This window comes from Macaca thibetana, chromosome 5, assembly GCF_024542745.1.
Source record: "Macaca thibetana thibetana isolate TM-01 chromosome 5, ASM2454274v1, whole genome shotgun sequence".
Lineage (NCBI taxonomy): Eukaryota > Metazoa > Chordata > Mammalia > Primates > Cercopithecidae > Macaca > Macaca thibetana.
Window position 1 is genome coordinate 39,711,483 of NC_065582.1, and position 14,842 is coordinate 39,726,324.

At 39.1% G+C, this 14,842-nt stretch overlaps 3 protein-coding genes across 10 annotated transcripts in view; all 3 read right to left on the reverse strand.

Moving 5' to 3' along the window:
* Window positions 1-14,842, reverse strand: part of RPS3A (ribosomal protein S3A) — a 1,130,248-nt gene that overhangs the window by 998,830 nt on the left and 116,576 nt on the right. The gene's annotated exons all lie outside the window — the stretch shown is intronic.
* The window catches only part of MAB21L2 (mab-21 like 2), a 501,930-nt gene that overhangs the window by 475,356 nt on the left and 11,732 nt on the right, over window positions 1-14,842 (reverse strand). The window lies entirely within an intron of this gene.
* Window positions 1-14,842, reverse strand: part of DCLK2 (doublecortin like kinase 2) — a 179,300-nt gene that overhangs the window by 153,272 nt on the left and 11,186 nt on the right. For all 6 annotated transcript variants that reach the window (XR_007725790.1, XM_050791174.1, XM_050791175.1 and 3 more), the window contains exon 2: window positions 1,614-1,948. Coding sequence is in view for 5 of the 6 variants with exons in the window: in XM_050791174.1 (XP_050647131.1) it covers window positions 1,614-1,948 (335 nt within the window). In the remaining variant the exon portion in view is untranslated. The remainder of the gene's footprint in view (window positions 1-1,613; window positions 1,949-14,842) is intronic.

The following is a 14,842-nucleotide window of genomic DNA, read 5'->3' on the forward strand; positions in this document are numbered from 1 at the left end:
TCCTTTTTTTTTTTTTTTTTTTAAGGCGATGTGGTCTTTTTTGTCACCAGCACTCAGGCTGGAGTGCAGTCACACAATCATAGCTCACTGCAGCCCCAAACTCCTGGGTTCAAAGGATCCTCCCACTTCAGCCTCCCAAGTAGCTGGAACTACAGGAGTGCACCACCACACCTGACTACAACTTCTTTTATTTCACCTACATTTTTCCTGAATGTCATTCATTTGGAGATTTCCAAATTTGAGCTCTAATTTTTCAAATCACACCTGTATTTACTGTTTACATGCCTTTTCCCCCTAAATTGGTGAGTTTAGATTTTTTTCTTTGGTTAGGTATCTTAAATATTTGTCTCTATATGTGTCTTCCCTGTGCCCAGCGATAACCAACTATTTGATTTGTCAAATACCTTTTTCCTTGGCCTAATTTATTTTTACTTACTTGCAGAGTAAATCTTAAGGTGTTTTGTGTTGTACTGTGCTATTCACTAAATTGTACAAAGTGTCTATCATCATTCACACACGTTTGGGGGCAGGTGGCTGTGAGGCACCATGTATCTCATTAATTAGAAATGTCATTCTAATTTTACCATAATCTACTGGAATCTTTAGAACATATATTTTTTTAAATTGTTAATGTTTCAGCAAGCACTGTACTAACTAGATCTGGTCTTAGAAAATTGGAGACTAATTTGATTGTGTTTTTCCCAAAGACACTGCTTAGTGTTTTATATTATTCATTCTCAGCACTTCAAGAGCCAAACACTTCAAAATAAATTAAGTATGTTACAGGGAAGAGGCAAAATGGAACAAAGAAACAAATTTAATTTTGGAAACTATAATTTTACTACAATGTAAATATAAACAATTTAACTTTATGGAATTTGGGGGGAAATACACTTCAGAAGCCAGGCTTCTTTTTAGCAATGATAATCTGATTGTAGCAAAATTCAACACTTATATAACTCTATTCATGTGTTCTTGCAATATGCCAACTTTTTTTGTCCCTTAGATTCCCTGATACATTGTTGCCATAATTTAAATTGCTTTTTCCTGTGCAATTTTTCATTTTTCAAAAATGCTGACTAATTACCTCCAGTGCTCCCTATGAAACTTTTATGGACATTCCTATAAAAGTACTGTCTTTTGAAATACATTTTCCCTATTATATATAAGTTGGGAAGAAAAGGCTTTTCTAAGAATGTTAAATACTTTTAATTTTGACTCCTGTGATACCCAAGTCCATAACGACTTTACGAATCAACAGTGGTTCTTATTCATAACTAGATGACATGCCATTTAACACAGGGTGTCTCCTCAACTTAAACTTTTCCCTCAGAAATTTACATTTTCCTTCCAATAACCAAAAGAAGTATATGATAGACTTCTCTATACTCACTTGTGAGTCACTTACATTTTTCACAAAAAAAGGTTAATTTTACATACACACACCCACACATACACACACACACACACACACACACACGCACACTCTTCTCAAGTAGGACTCCTAGAAGGATTTCTAGCAGGCTACTAAATTTCTATTGTTGACTATGTGGCCACCATGGCACAGGGAGTTTAAAAGTCAGATGGAGAGCTGGCAGCTAGAAGCATCTTACCTGCTTTCCATCCAGGGTGCAGAGCCTCTTGACGACTCCTGAGTCTAGTTTAATGGCTTCGGTGATATCTGTTAAGACTTGTTCAAAGGAATGAGCAGTCTTTTTATTCAGAAGGATCCGCACGGCTTTTCTAGGCTTCACTCCACTTCGAATCACAGTCACTAACTTGGGTTTGATGAAATCTTTACTCTCTTTTACTTCACTTTTCACAGAGGAGGCAGCAGCCAGGGCTCGGGATGTCCCACCCTTGATGTTCACAGACCAGTTCGGATTAATATTTTTGGTGTAATCGACTTTACGAAATGGTTCATTGGATGCACACACGTAGCTCTCACCTAAAAACCAAAATTTGATTTTATTAGCATGAATATCTCTACCATAGAAGCATTTGGTCTAAAGAACAGATGCTGGAGACCCATTAAGTGAACCCTTAACCTTAGCAGGTTCACTAAAAGGGGATGTTCACCCTTTTCCTTTGGCATTCTCCCACCTCCCTCTCTTTTAAATAGTCTAGATTGGTTTTGAGAGAATAACAAGGATTACAGGGCGAGAAGCACTGGACCAAATATGTTGACCAAATGTGTCACCTTGGATAATTCATTTCTCCACACTTTGGTCCTCAGTATCATCAGCAATAAACGGAAGTGGCTGAACCAGCTGAATTCTAAAGTACTTTCTGATTCCCAAAACCTCCTATTTATTAATTTGGTTTTAAAAAAATCTCATTCTGGTAGAAATAATTATATCAGAACATATTGATATAAGGAAATAAAAATATCTTGCTTCTAATTATAGATTTCAGTTCTAATCAAAGAATAATCACAACATTTTCACACAGTTGACTCAATTATACTCAGGTACAAGGTCACGCACTAAATTAATGAAGCACCATAAACATTAAGGAAGAGTTCTGGCAGCTCAAAGAAATAAACCTCAGCCACTTTTCTTCTTACAGAATGTAAATTTAAAATAAGTGTTCTTTAAATATACAACACTTTTCTGTAACTACTTAAATAGAAGAGGACCTGAAGTAGTTAAAATGTGTTCATTAGTCATGAAACCTTCTGCTTAATTTTTATTAAGTACAACATAAGAGCTGTATTATTTGCCAAGTGGCTTATTAATTCAATGCTTACTGATATTTTACGTTCCAAAATTTCCAAAAATTTTATGTTAAGATACCACAATTTTTCTTTTAGGAAAGTCAGAATCACCCCATGTTTTTACATTCTTGACTTTTTGACACACAAGATAATAGGGTTATACTAAAGTTTTTCTAAAAAGAATCCATTATTTTTTCACATATTCAGTATAACACTCATCATTAATAATATTAATATGAACCTGAAATATTATAAATGCTTAAAACAGAAGTAACCAAAATAGTGAAAGGGAATTCCTGAGAAAAACCTATTAATATTCATATTAAACTATTATCATAATGTTCTTGAAATCCTGATTAATGGAGAATTTTAGAGCCTCCGAAGGTACATGAATAATTCAGTAACAGATCAGGCATACAAGAAGATTTTATTTTTATTTTATTTATTTATTTATCTATTTTGAGACAGGGTCTCTGTTGCCCAGGCTGGACTGCAGTGGCGCAATCATGGCTCACTGCAGCCTCAACCTCCTGGACTCAAGTGATTCTCCCACCTCGGCGTTCCAAGTAGCTGGGATTACAAGTGCATGCCACTTTGCCTGGCCAAATTTTGGTATTTTTAGTAGAGACAATGTTTTTGTTATGTTGCCTAGGCTGGTCTTGAACTCCTGTGTTCAAGCGAGTCGCCCACCCTGGCCTCCCAAAGTGTTGGGATTATAAGGCATGAGCCACAGTGCCTGGCCCCAAGAATGGCTTAAAAAGAGGAGCACGGTCTTCTATCTAAGGGTATAACTAGAGCACTGCCCAAGATAACTGGGGAACCAATCACAGGCTTTAATACTGTTTCTACACCAGTAAAGTGAAATCTAGCCCAACCACCACCATTTAGAGATTTTTTCATCTCTATAGGCTTATCTAAATCATTTTTCACAGTACGATCACTTGGGAAAATGTCATATAATTTCAAAAACAGTTATCAATTTAACAAAATTAACTATAACTACACATATGTATTAACGGGCAAAATAGAATTTTGCTTTAACCTCATAGAGAAAGCAACTCTCACATCAAAAAGCTCTTACTATTTTTACCTATCATAAAACTTTAAGTCTATATTCTGATTCAAAATATAAGATGGAAGAGAAAAAAGAATATTAGCAAAAGAAGGTAATTTTTTTTTAAAAAAAAAGGCAGGGATAAGTAGTAAGTCAGCTAGGGGAAAGCCTATCCCTATATAAAGAGTAACAATGAAAAACGAAACAAAAGAGCAAATTTCATATAGCAGATTTCCTTGGTCAACCTGTCTCTACACAATTGACATATCCACAAGGAGAGCTGCTTCTTAAATTTCTCTGTGTTTTGTTTCCTTATACAGGTTCCAAATGTCAGAATGAAGTAGGTAAAGGAAGCTCCTTAATTTGTTTTTGTGCAATTACAGATAAATTTTAATTCCTTCCCATTCTCCCTCCTTCCCTTCATAATGTTTCCATTAAAAATTTGTAGGCTTGGCATGGTACCTCATGCCTGTAATCTCAGCACTTTGGAAAGCCAAGGCAAGAGGACTGCTTGAGGCCAGGAGTTCAGGACAGGCCTGGGTAACATAGCAAGATCCTGTTTCTACTAAAAATACAAAAATTAGCAGGACATGGTGGCACACATCTGTAGTCCTAGCTACTTAGGAGGCTGAGACAGGAGGATCACTTGAGCTCAGGAGTTCAAGGCTACAGAGAGATATAATCTCACCACTGCACTCCAGCCTAGGCAACAGAGCCCTGTCCCTAAAAAGCAAACAAACCAATCTTATAGACTAGTTCCACCATAAACGTGTATTAAAGTTTTGAGCCAGGCTGGCAAATGCCTACAAGGTTGGCAAATGCCTATAAGATAGGGCTCTCTACATCCATGGCAGACACAACTAACAGTTCAATAGCCTCACCCTCTTCCCCGTACCCATGGCCCTATGTCCTTTAAGCTTAGACAACTCCTCACAATGTGCACTGAGTGCCTACTATGCACAAGTTCTCATGCTAGGTGCTGACATGGTATGAAACCCATGTTAGTAATCTTGGCATTCAACATTATAGCATATAGGTTCAGCACATGGTTTTAGGGTCAGACCTGTGTTTCTGTGTACTGGCCACACAAATCTCTAAAGTGTAGATGTCATACACCTTGACGACAACACCCATCAAGATACCCAAGCTAGCTTGTCTTGTAATGTCCCCATCCAAATCAAACAATCTGCAGATTGTAATTTTGTCTCTTATATAGATTTGCCTACAAAGAGAGAATATGCTGACAAAAGAACTTAGGATGTTGGTTCCCTGCGCAGTTAGTTACAACTCTTGATGTTAATCCATCAGGTTGAGTGCAATGGCCCATGCCTATGATCCCAGCACTTTGGGAGGTCGAAGAGGGAGGATCCCTTGTGGCCAGGAGTTCAAGCCCAGCCTGGGCAACACAGTGAGACCCGGTCTCTATTAAAAAGAAATCAATAATCATTCTTGGTTAGACACTATGCACCTCCAAGACTGATTAGAAGCGATTGGCCTCCCCCTACACAGATTCTTGCTACTGTACGGATTCTTGTTTAAGATTTGTGACTCCCTTGCCAATTTGCAGGTCTCCCCTTTCTTCCACTCTCACAAGGACATAGCTGAAAAAGTACATCCTGCATCCTAAAGTATTAAACCTTAATGTACCAATAAAACATAACAGTGTGAGAGGCCAGGCACAGTGGCTTATGCCTCTAATCCCAGCACTTTGGGGAGCCGAGGGAGGCAGCTCACCTGAGGTCAGGAGTTCGGGACCAGCCTGGCCAGCATGGTGAAACTCTGTCCCTGCTAAAAATATAAAAATTAGCCGGGCGTGGTGGCAGGCGCCTGTAATCCCAGCTACGTGGTAGGCTAAGGCAGGAAAATCACTTGAACCCAGGAGGCGAAGACTGCAGTGAGCCTAGACCATGCCACTGCACTCCAGCCTGGGTGACAACAATGAGACTCTGCCAAAAGAAAAGAAAAAACCCCACAGAATGAGAGAATTTGTTAAACTCTTGCCAACGTATGTTAAAACTGCACTTACCAAAACAAAGTGACAGATGTACTAAAATCTCAGACTTCACCACTAGGCAATTCATCCGTGTAACTATAAACCACTTGTACCCCCAAAGCTATTGAAATAAAAAAATTAACAAAATATAAATTACGAGTTCAACTAGGACCATGCATATGTATTTTTTCATAAGTAGACAAAGCAGTCCCAGAACTGAGCTGACTTTCATAGCTAGACTTCAACATTATTACAAGCTGGTCTGTCACTCAGAATCAAGCTATTTTGTTCTTCTGTTGGACATAATCTCACAGACTATATCATATGAAGTCACTCTAAAACTTTATGATAAAGTGACACAAAAACAAGGTCACTGTGCAATCCACAATACCAAACATCCCCCTCTTGCACTAAGTGAGTGACCATCATTTCTTTACCACCATAGCTTTTTCCTCAATCTAGTCCGCCCTTCCTATAAGATTTGTAGAGATACCCATTCATAGGATTGTCCTGCCTTCTGACAGCATCCAAGACAGAGTAAGCCCCCATTTCCTTAGATCCTCCCTAATATTACCCAGCCAGAGCCCAAATTCCATGATAGGTTCTAATATCCTCTTACTAAGACACCACATGGTATCTTATAAGGTGTGTTCTTCCTCACTGCAACAAGTAGTAAACCCAACTTGTTCAACTACATGTGTGTTCCCAGTGGTCTTTGGCTAAAGGGAATTTAGATACACATATCCATATTCATTCTCCTTTCTCTGCCTTCTCTCTAAGTTCTTTGGCCATAAAAGATTTAGGGGAAATCATTTTTGCAAATCCTGATCATGAGTACTATATACAAAGAGGATTTTGGTTTCTGTATAGAAAGAGGATAAATAAAAGCGTAAGGTGGTTATAAAACTTAACTGTTTTCACACGTGGTAATGGAATAGGAAGTGTTCCTTCAGTATCCTGTAAGACTCTTTCCAGAGGCACAGCTATGGCTTTTTACCTTTGATGCCCATTCAAAGACACTTTGCATTACTGCATATTTAGTAGGTTGACTCAGTGTTTACAATTATGTAATACAATTTGGTTGGGTGTATGTTTAGAAGGCCATTAACTTTCATCCTTAACCAAACGAAGTGCCTCTTATTCAAGAAGAAAGAGGTAATTAAAAGCTAGGTACTTCCGGCCAGGCACAGTGGCTCATGCCTGTAATCCCAACACTTAGGGAGGCTGAGGTGTGCAGATCATTTGAGGCCAGGAGTTCCAGACCAGCCTCCCCAACATGGTAAAACCCTGTCTCTACTAAACAATACAAAAATTAGCCACAGATGGTGGTGCAAGCCTGTATCCCAGCTCCCTGGAGGCTGAAGCACTAGAATCGCCTGAACCTGGAAGGTAGAGGTTGCAGTGTCACAGCACTCCAGCCTGGGTGACAGAGTGGGTGGGACTCTGTCTCAAAAAAAAAAAAAAAAAAAAAGGGCTAGAAACTTTCAATTTCCATCTGTGCCCATTTTTCCCACGTCCTTTTCCTTTCAGTGACAGAGTGCTATCCTCCTATTCAAAGTTAAGTCCCTCTAACAGGATGTGGGTCCTTCCCTCCCCTCCTGCTGAGGTTTTAAGGCCATTCTTCCTCTCTCCTCCAGCCCTCTCTATAGGATTATACACAAGTGTGTCCCACCTTAAACACATGAACCGCCCAGCCCCACCCCATTGACTCTATTCTTTCTAATGTGCTTTTGGCTTCCATTCACTGTCAGTCCTCATCTGTTTTTCCACTTTATCACCCACTCTTTGCTCTTAAGCCACTGCAGCAACACTTCTGCTCCCTGGGCTCCACTAGCTGAAATGCTGCTCGCCCCAATCCCCAAGCACTTCTTACCTAACTGCCAAATGCAGAGCACATTTTCTGTCTAATTTCACTCAGTGTCTTCAGTGTCTTCCAAGGGCACTGGACAGCAGCCCTAATCCTCTTCATGCAAATCCTTTTTACCCTACCATTATGATTTCCCTTACCTTTACTTCACATTACTTTAGATTCCTTCGCAGTCTGCTTTTCAGGATCCTCTTTCCACACCCAACCCAGCATCCCTCATCCTCCTTAGACTTTCTCTGGGCAGCTGCATCTTTATCCATGGCTTCAACCACCATCTACACTGTGAGGAATCAAACACTGAGGACATTTCTGGCCTAGATCTTTCTCGGGTTCAACCCACTAACAGAACATCTCTCTCTAGATAATCTAGGAATATCTCACATGCTACATGTCTAAAACGAATTTCACTCTCCATTACTGCCACCCTGACCTCACACTCTCCTCTTCCTGAAGTCCCCCATGTATTGAACGGAATAACCACTATTCAGTCATCTAAGCAAAAACCAAGCTTCTTCTTCACTGCCCTTCCCTCACATTCAACAGAATTAGGAGAACTGGTGACTTTGGTCTAAACCCTTCTGGAAACCAACTCCTTCTACCCTGCCTTCTCTCATTTCTTTCTGGATTAGAGTAGTAAAGTGCCCCCTATCTGGGCCTCATCCTCCACACAGCTGTCACAAGTTTTTTAAAAACGTGTATTTGATTTTCTTGTCTCTCTACTGCCCTTAGAACGAAGGCCAAACTCTTCAGCACATCACAAACTTCCAGCCCCTTTTCCCACCACTTCCCCGCAGGTTTCTATATTAGTGTCACATCAGCATGCTTGCAATTTCCTTCCAAACTTACACCCTCTTTATTCTCATTCCTTCTTATATGCCGGAAATAACCTTCCTCCTCTTCCCGTGTCTCTTTTTCACTGACCCTTCAAGATTAAGCACCTCTGGCAAGGAGTTTAGTAAAGCAATAGGAACCTTCATACACTGAAAAGCTTTTAAAATGGTTAAATCACCTAGGGAAAAGTGATTGGTTCAATAACTTAGGCTGGCATTATCTAGTGCTAAGTTAAAAACACACACGTTCTACAATCCAGAAATTCACTCTAGGAACAGCCTGGAGAAACTCATTCACATAGACACTCTATATACACACACATGTTCATAGAAGCATTGCTCAATACCCAAAGATGAGAGTCGGCCCACATGTCCAACAAGAGAATGGGTACACAGATGGTGGTGAGGTCACATAATGGACTACTACATACTAATGAAAATGAACAAATGAGAGCTATATGCAACAACTTGGATGAGTTTTATAAACAATGGTGAGCAAAAGATGACAAAAGCATATGTGTACTATGATTTAATTCCTACAGAGTTTGAAAGAGAAAAAGTCAACTATATCGATTAAGGATGCCTTCACAGATGGTAAAACATGAAGAAAAGCAAGAGTCAGGCTATTGTTGCCGTGGGAGAGAGAAGACATAACTGGGAAGGGACACAGGGAGGGCTTCTCAGATGCTGGCAATATTCTATTTCTTGACATGACTAGCAGTCACAAAGATGTTCACTTCATAATTCTTGCTATGTGTGTTTTATGAACTTTCTGTAGGTATTTTATAGTTAATAATTAAAAAACAAAAATTATGTCACTCCTTGCTGCTCTTTTTGTACTGAGCTTACAACGTATTAATTTCTCATAATCACAATTTATTATTTGTTTCTGCTAGTGGTTCTTAGTGGAGAATGTCTTTAAAAATCAGGTGATTTTGTTGCATAAGTACAGACGCCCAAGCCTCACCCCAGTTCAACTAATACAATCACTGGAAAGTGAGTGTGAACTGAACACGTGGGTAAGGTGTTTCCATTTCACAAATTACTCTGAAAACAGTCCCTGGTTACAAGCCACTGCCTAGACTAGAAGCTCCCTCAAAAAACTGACTGTACCTTCTTCATATTACCAACACCTAGCACAGGACGTGGAATACAACAGATACTTAAAACATGTTTGTCAAACTAATGAAGAAAATGCATATTTCCAAAACAGACTTACACATTTCATGGCTTGCATTTGCATTGCATCTAGGCAAAATAAGTACACAGTGTTACGGTTTACATAGAATGACCCTGGGAGGCTCAGAGTCAGGCTCCTGAAGCGCCTCATGCATGGTCTGAGACACTCATAGGTCATGCCAGTCCATCAAAAGTCAACCGAAGGCATCTAGGGGCACTAGCAGGAGACGAAGACACCAGGTACCCACCAGTATCTTTTCCATTCCAGGCGATTAAAACACTAAGAGTCCGAGGGCACTTTGTGGTCCAATGAATGTGATGTGCCTTTTAATCAATGCAATATGCATGTATTTACATAATTTTTTTAAACAACTGAAGCACAGTAACCTCTCTACATTTAAAATGTCCACTGCAGGCTGGGCGCAGTGGCTCAAGCCTGTAATCCCAGCACTTTGGGAGGCCGAGACAGGCGGATCACGAGGTCAGGAGATGGAGACCATCCTGGCTAACACAGTGAAACCCCGTCTCTACTAAAAAATACAAAAAACTAGCCAGGCAAGGTGGCAGGCGCCTGTAGTCCCAGCTACTCAGGAGGCTGAGGCAGGAGAATGGCGTAAACCCGGGAGGCGGAGCTTGCAGTGAGCTGAGATCCAGCCACTACACTCCAGCCTGGGCGACAGAGCGAGACTCCATCTCAAAAAAAAAAAAAAAAATCTCCACTGCTAGATACTAACCCGTTGTCAGACATATTATTTGCAAATATTTTCTCTCATTCTGTAGGTTGCCTTTTCACTCTATTGTTTCTTTTGCTGTGTAGAAGCTTCTTAGTTTGATGTAGTCCCACTTGTCATTTTTTACATTTGTTGCTGGTGCTTTTGGTGTGATACTTGAGAAATCACTGCCAAGACTAAAGTCATGAAACTTTTTCCTTATGTTTTCCTTCTAGGAGTTCCAGATCTTATATTTAAATTTTTAAATTATTTTGAGTTGGTTTTTGTGTATAAGGTTCCAGTTTCATTCTTATGCATGTGGATATCCAGTTTTCCCAACACCATTTGTTGAAGAATCTGTCCTTTCCCTATTGTATATTCTTGGCATCCCTGTTGAAGATCAGCTGACCATACATATTTTAGTTTATTTCTAGGCTCTCGGTTCTGCTACATTGTTCCATGTGTCTGTTTTTATGATAGTATCAAAATGTTTTAATTACTGTGTCTTTGTAATATATTTTGGAATCAGGAAATGTAATGCCTTTAGTTTTGTTCTTTTTTCTCAAGATTGATTTGGCTATTTGGGTATTTTGTGGTTCTGCATGAATTTTAGATTGTTTTTCTATTTCTGTAAAAAATGCCATTGAGGCTGGGCATGGTGGTTCATGCCTGTAATCCCAACACTTTGGAAGGCCAAGGTGAGTGGATCGCTTGTGGCCAAGATTTCGAGACTAGCCTGGCCAACATGGCAAAACCCTGTCTCTACTAAAAATACAAAAATTAGCCAGGTATGGTGGCACAAGCCTATAATTCTAGCTACTCGGGAGACTGAGGGACGAGAATAGTTTAAACACAGGAGGTAGAGGTTGCAGTGAAGTGAGATGGCACCACTGCACTCCAGCCTGGGGCAACTGGGCAAGACTCTGTCTCTAAAAATAAATAAATAAATAAATAAATAAGCCATTGGGATTTTTATAATTGCACTGAATTTGTAAATCACTTTGGGAACTATGGGAATTTTAACAATATTAAATCTTCCAATTCATGAACACAGGTTGTCTATCCATTTATTTGTGTATTCTTTAACTTCTTTCAATGTTTCACAGTTTTCAGTGTAAGAGTCTTTCACCTCCTTAATTTTCCTGAGTATTTAATTTTGTATTGCTATCATACATGAAATTTTCTTAATTTCCTTAATTAGTTTGTTATTAGCGTATAAAACAACTGATTTATGTATGATTTTGCATCCTAAAGGTTTACTGAATATATTAGTTTAACAATTTTTGTGTGGTCCTTACGGTTTTCTACATATAAGATCATATCTTCTGCAAACAGATAATTATGCTTCTTCCTTTCTGATTTAGATGCCTTATATTTCTTTTTCTTGCCAAGTTGTTCTTGCTAAGACTTCCAGTACTAGGTTGAATGAAGTGGCAAAAGGGGGCATCCTTGTCTTATTCTTGATCTTAGAGAAAAGTTTTTCTACTGTTAAGTATGATATTGGCTGTGGGCTTTTCATATATGGTCTTTATTATTTTGAGGTAAATTCCTTCTATACCTAGTTTATTGGGTGTTTTCATCATGAAAACATGTTGAATTTTATCAAATGCTTTTTCTGCATTCTGCATCTATTGAGATTGTGTGATTTTTATCCTTTAATATTCAAAAAGTATAAGAAATAGTACAAAAACCCCAAAACAAAATTTTAAAAAGAAAGGATTTGAATAGACATTTCAAAAAAGACATACAAATGGCCAAGTATATGAAAAGATGCTCAACATCAATAATTATCATGGAAATGCAACTCAAAACCACAACAGATATCACCTCACTCCTGTTAGGATGACTGGGTTTTTTTTAAAAAAAGGTATTAGAGAAGATGTAGAGATATTGGAACTCTAGTACACCATTGGTGGGAATGTAAAAGGGTATGGCTGCTATGGAAACAGTGTGAAAGTTCCTCAAAAAGTAAAAATAAAACTACCATGTGATCCAGCAATTGTACTTTTGGTATATATCCAGAAGAACTGATACCAGCATCTCAAAAAGATACTGGCACTCTCATGCTCATTACACCATCATTCACAATAGCTAAGAAAGGAAAATGTAGTATATACATACAATAAGATATTATTCAGTCTTTAAAAATGAAGCAAATTCTGCCATATGCAATAACATGGACAAACCTGGGGGACATTACGTTAAATGAAATAAGCCAGCCACAGAAGAACAAATACACGTGGCTTCACTTACATAGGGTATCTAAAAAGTTAAATTCATAAAAACAGAGACCAGAATAGTGTTTGCCAGGGGGTGAGGGGAAAGGGACATGGGAGGCTGCTGCTCAGTGAGTATGAAGTTCCAGTTATGAAGATAAGCAAGTTCTGGAGATCGGCTGTACAACACTGTGCCTATTAGTTAATACTACCATACGTTGTACTTAAATTTGAAAGGGTAGATCTCATGTTGTGTTCCTCACACACACATACACACACAAACACACACAAATGTTCCTGTTAGGACAAAGAACTACATGGAATCTCATGTAGGTGGAAATTTTAACAATAGCAGTTTCAGGCTACTTTTCTATCAGTTATTATAAAGTCTCACATACACCTCTGTTAAACTATGTCCCGTAAACGCCTAAACGACTAACTAGTTTGTAATTACAAACTGTCTTGACATTTGTGGCAGAAATTGAGTTATATAAAATTTGGATACTGAGACTATGCCTAACTCTAGGAGTGGAAGCAAGCACTGAACTTAATGATAAAAACGAAAACTTATTTACAAATCTAAAGTGCGAGGACTCTTCAAACTTAGAGAAAAGGATACACACACACATACTTAAATATGGTAACACAGAAAAAGGAAGACAAAAAGGAAAGAAAAGGAAAGACACTTCAGGTCTAACATTAGTAAAATCTTAGGAATCTAGAATTTTTCCTAACTTCGGAAAGTAAGAAAAACATTGCTTCCAAAAGAATGTAACCAAGGAAAAGATATTTGAGCATATTTGCCTCTACAAGATGGTTCGATGCCCTTCATCAAGTGCAGCGTTTGTGAGAGACCGGGTGGATAATAATTTGAAGGTCCATTTTAAATACATCACAGATGAGTTCCCACATCCGGCTGGTTAAGAAAAAACACAGAGTAAGAAAAAGTAAGACTGATTTATTATTCTGTCATGGCAAACAACTTAATTGAGTTTCCTGGCCAAACCACACATAATGTAAACTTAAAGGAATTAGCAGAGTAACACAAAGTACACTGCTCGGGCCCAGATGCTGTTCCCACTCCATACTGATTTGTCGTGTCTCTGAACCATTACTGACATATTTGCTCAATGAATGTAACACCTATTTCTGCGGAGCAGGGCTGGGGACACAAAATAAGATCTTTCACCTCAAAGACAAGGGCTTTTTCAATACACCTGCAGGCAAGTGACTGAACCAAATCATCTCCTAAAGTCACATCCAGTTGTATGGTCTGTGATACCTTCTACGGAGAAGGGGGTACAAAAGCTACTTTGAATCTATGAATATCTATGAAGAAATAGGTATGTCCACAAATCCACGTTTTAGCATTGAAATCTGGGAGGAGTTTAACTTAAGGTCAAGTAAATTAGCTAAATGTAAAAATGAAAATCCTACCCAGTAACCATAAAGCTTTGTAGCTTACCCACTGAGGAAGAAATCGTACCTAATCTCCTGGGTAGGATGGAACCAGCAGATCAGATCTGTGATCTGGTATTTTTGCTCCTCATACATGGGGCCAAGCCTACCCAAAATCTACAGGAGCTCACTATGGAGATTTTCATTGTGTGTTTATTTATTATTATTATTGAGATGGAGTTTTGCCCTTGTTGCCAAGGCTGGAGTGGAGTGTAATGGCACGATCTCGGCTCACTGCAACCTCTGCCTCCCAGGTTCAAGCAATTCTCCTGCCTCAGCCTCCCGAGTAGCTGGGATTACAGGCGAGTGCCACCACGGCCAGCTAATTTTTGTGTTTTTAGTAGAGACGGGATTTCTCCATGTTGATCTCGATCTCCCAACCTCAGGTGATCTGCCTGCCTCGGCCTCCCAAAGTGCTGGGATTACAGGCATGAGCCACCGTGCCCAGCCCACAGTGCATTTATTTTTATGATCAAACTTAAAATGTTTATGTAATCCTATTCTGGAACATCTGAACAACTACTTCTAAGTTAACAGTCTTTTGGCTTCAACTATTCTAACTATGCCAGGAATTAACAAGGAAAAAGGGAAGTGGACTTCATATGTATAAGACATGTTCACAGCAAGTTAAGGCCAGAGGACATAATTTTGCTCTACAGGAATACTCATTAGCTATGCAAAACTGACTCGTTACATGGCATTCTGAAATACAGCATACCTAACTCAGCACTCAGTACCACAATCACACTGGGAACACCAATTTAGTTTGAGCAAACAGCATCTCTAGCTTCATATTGCTATTTTGCATTTTTACTGGTT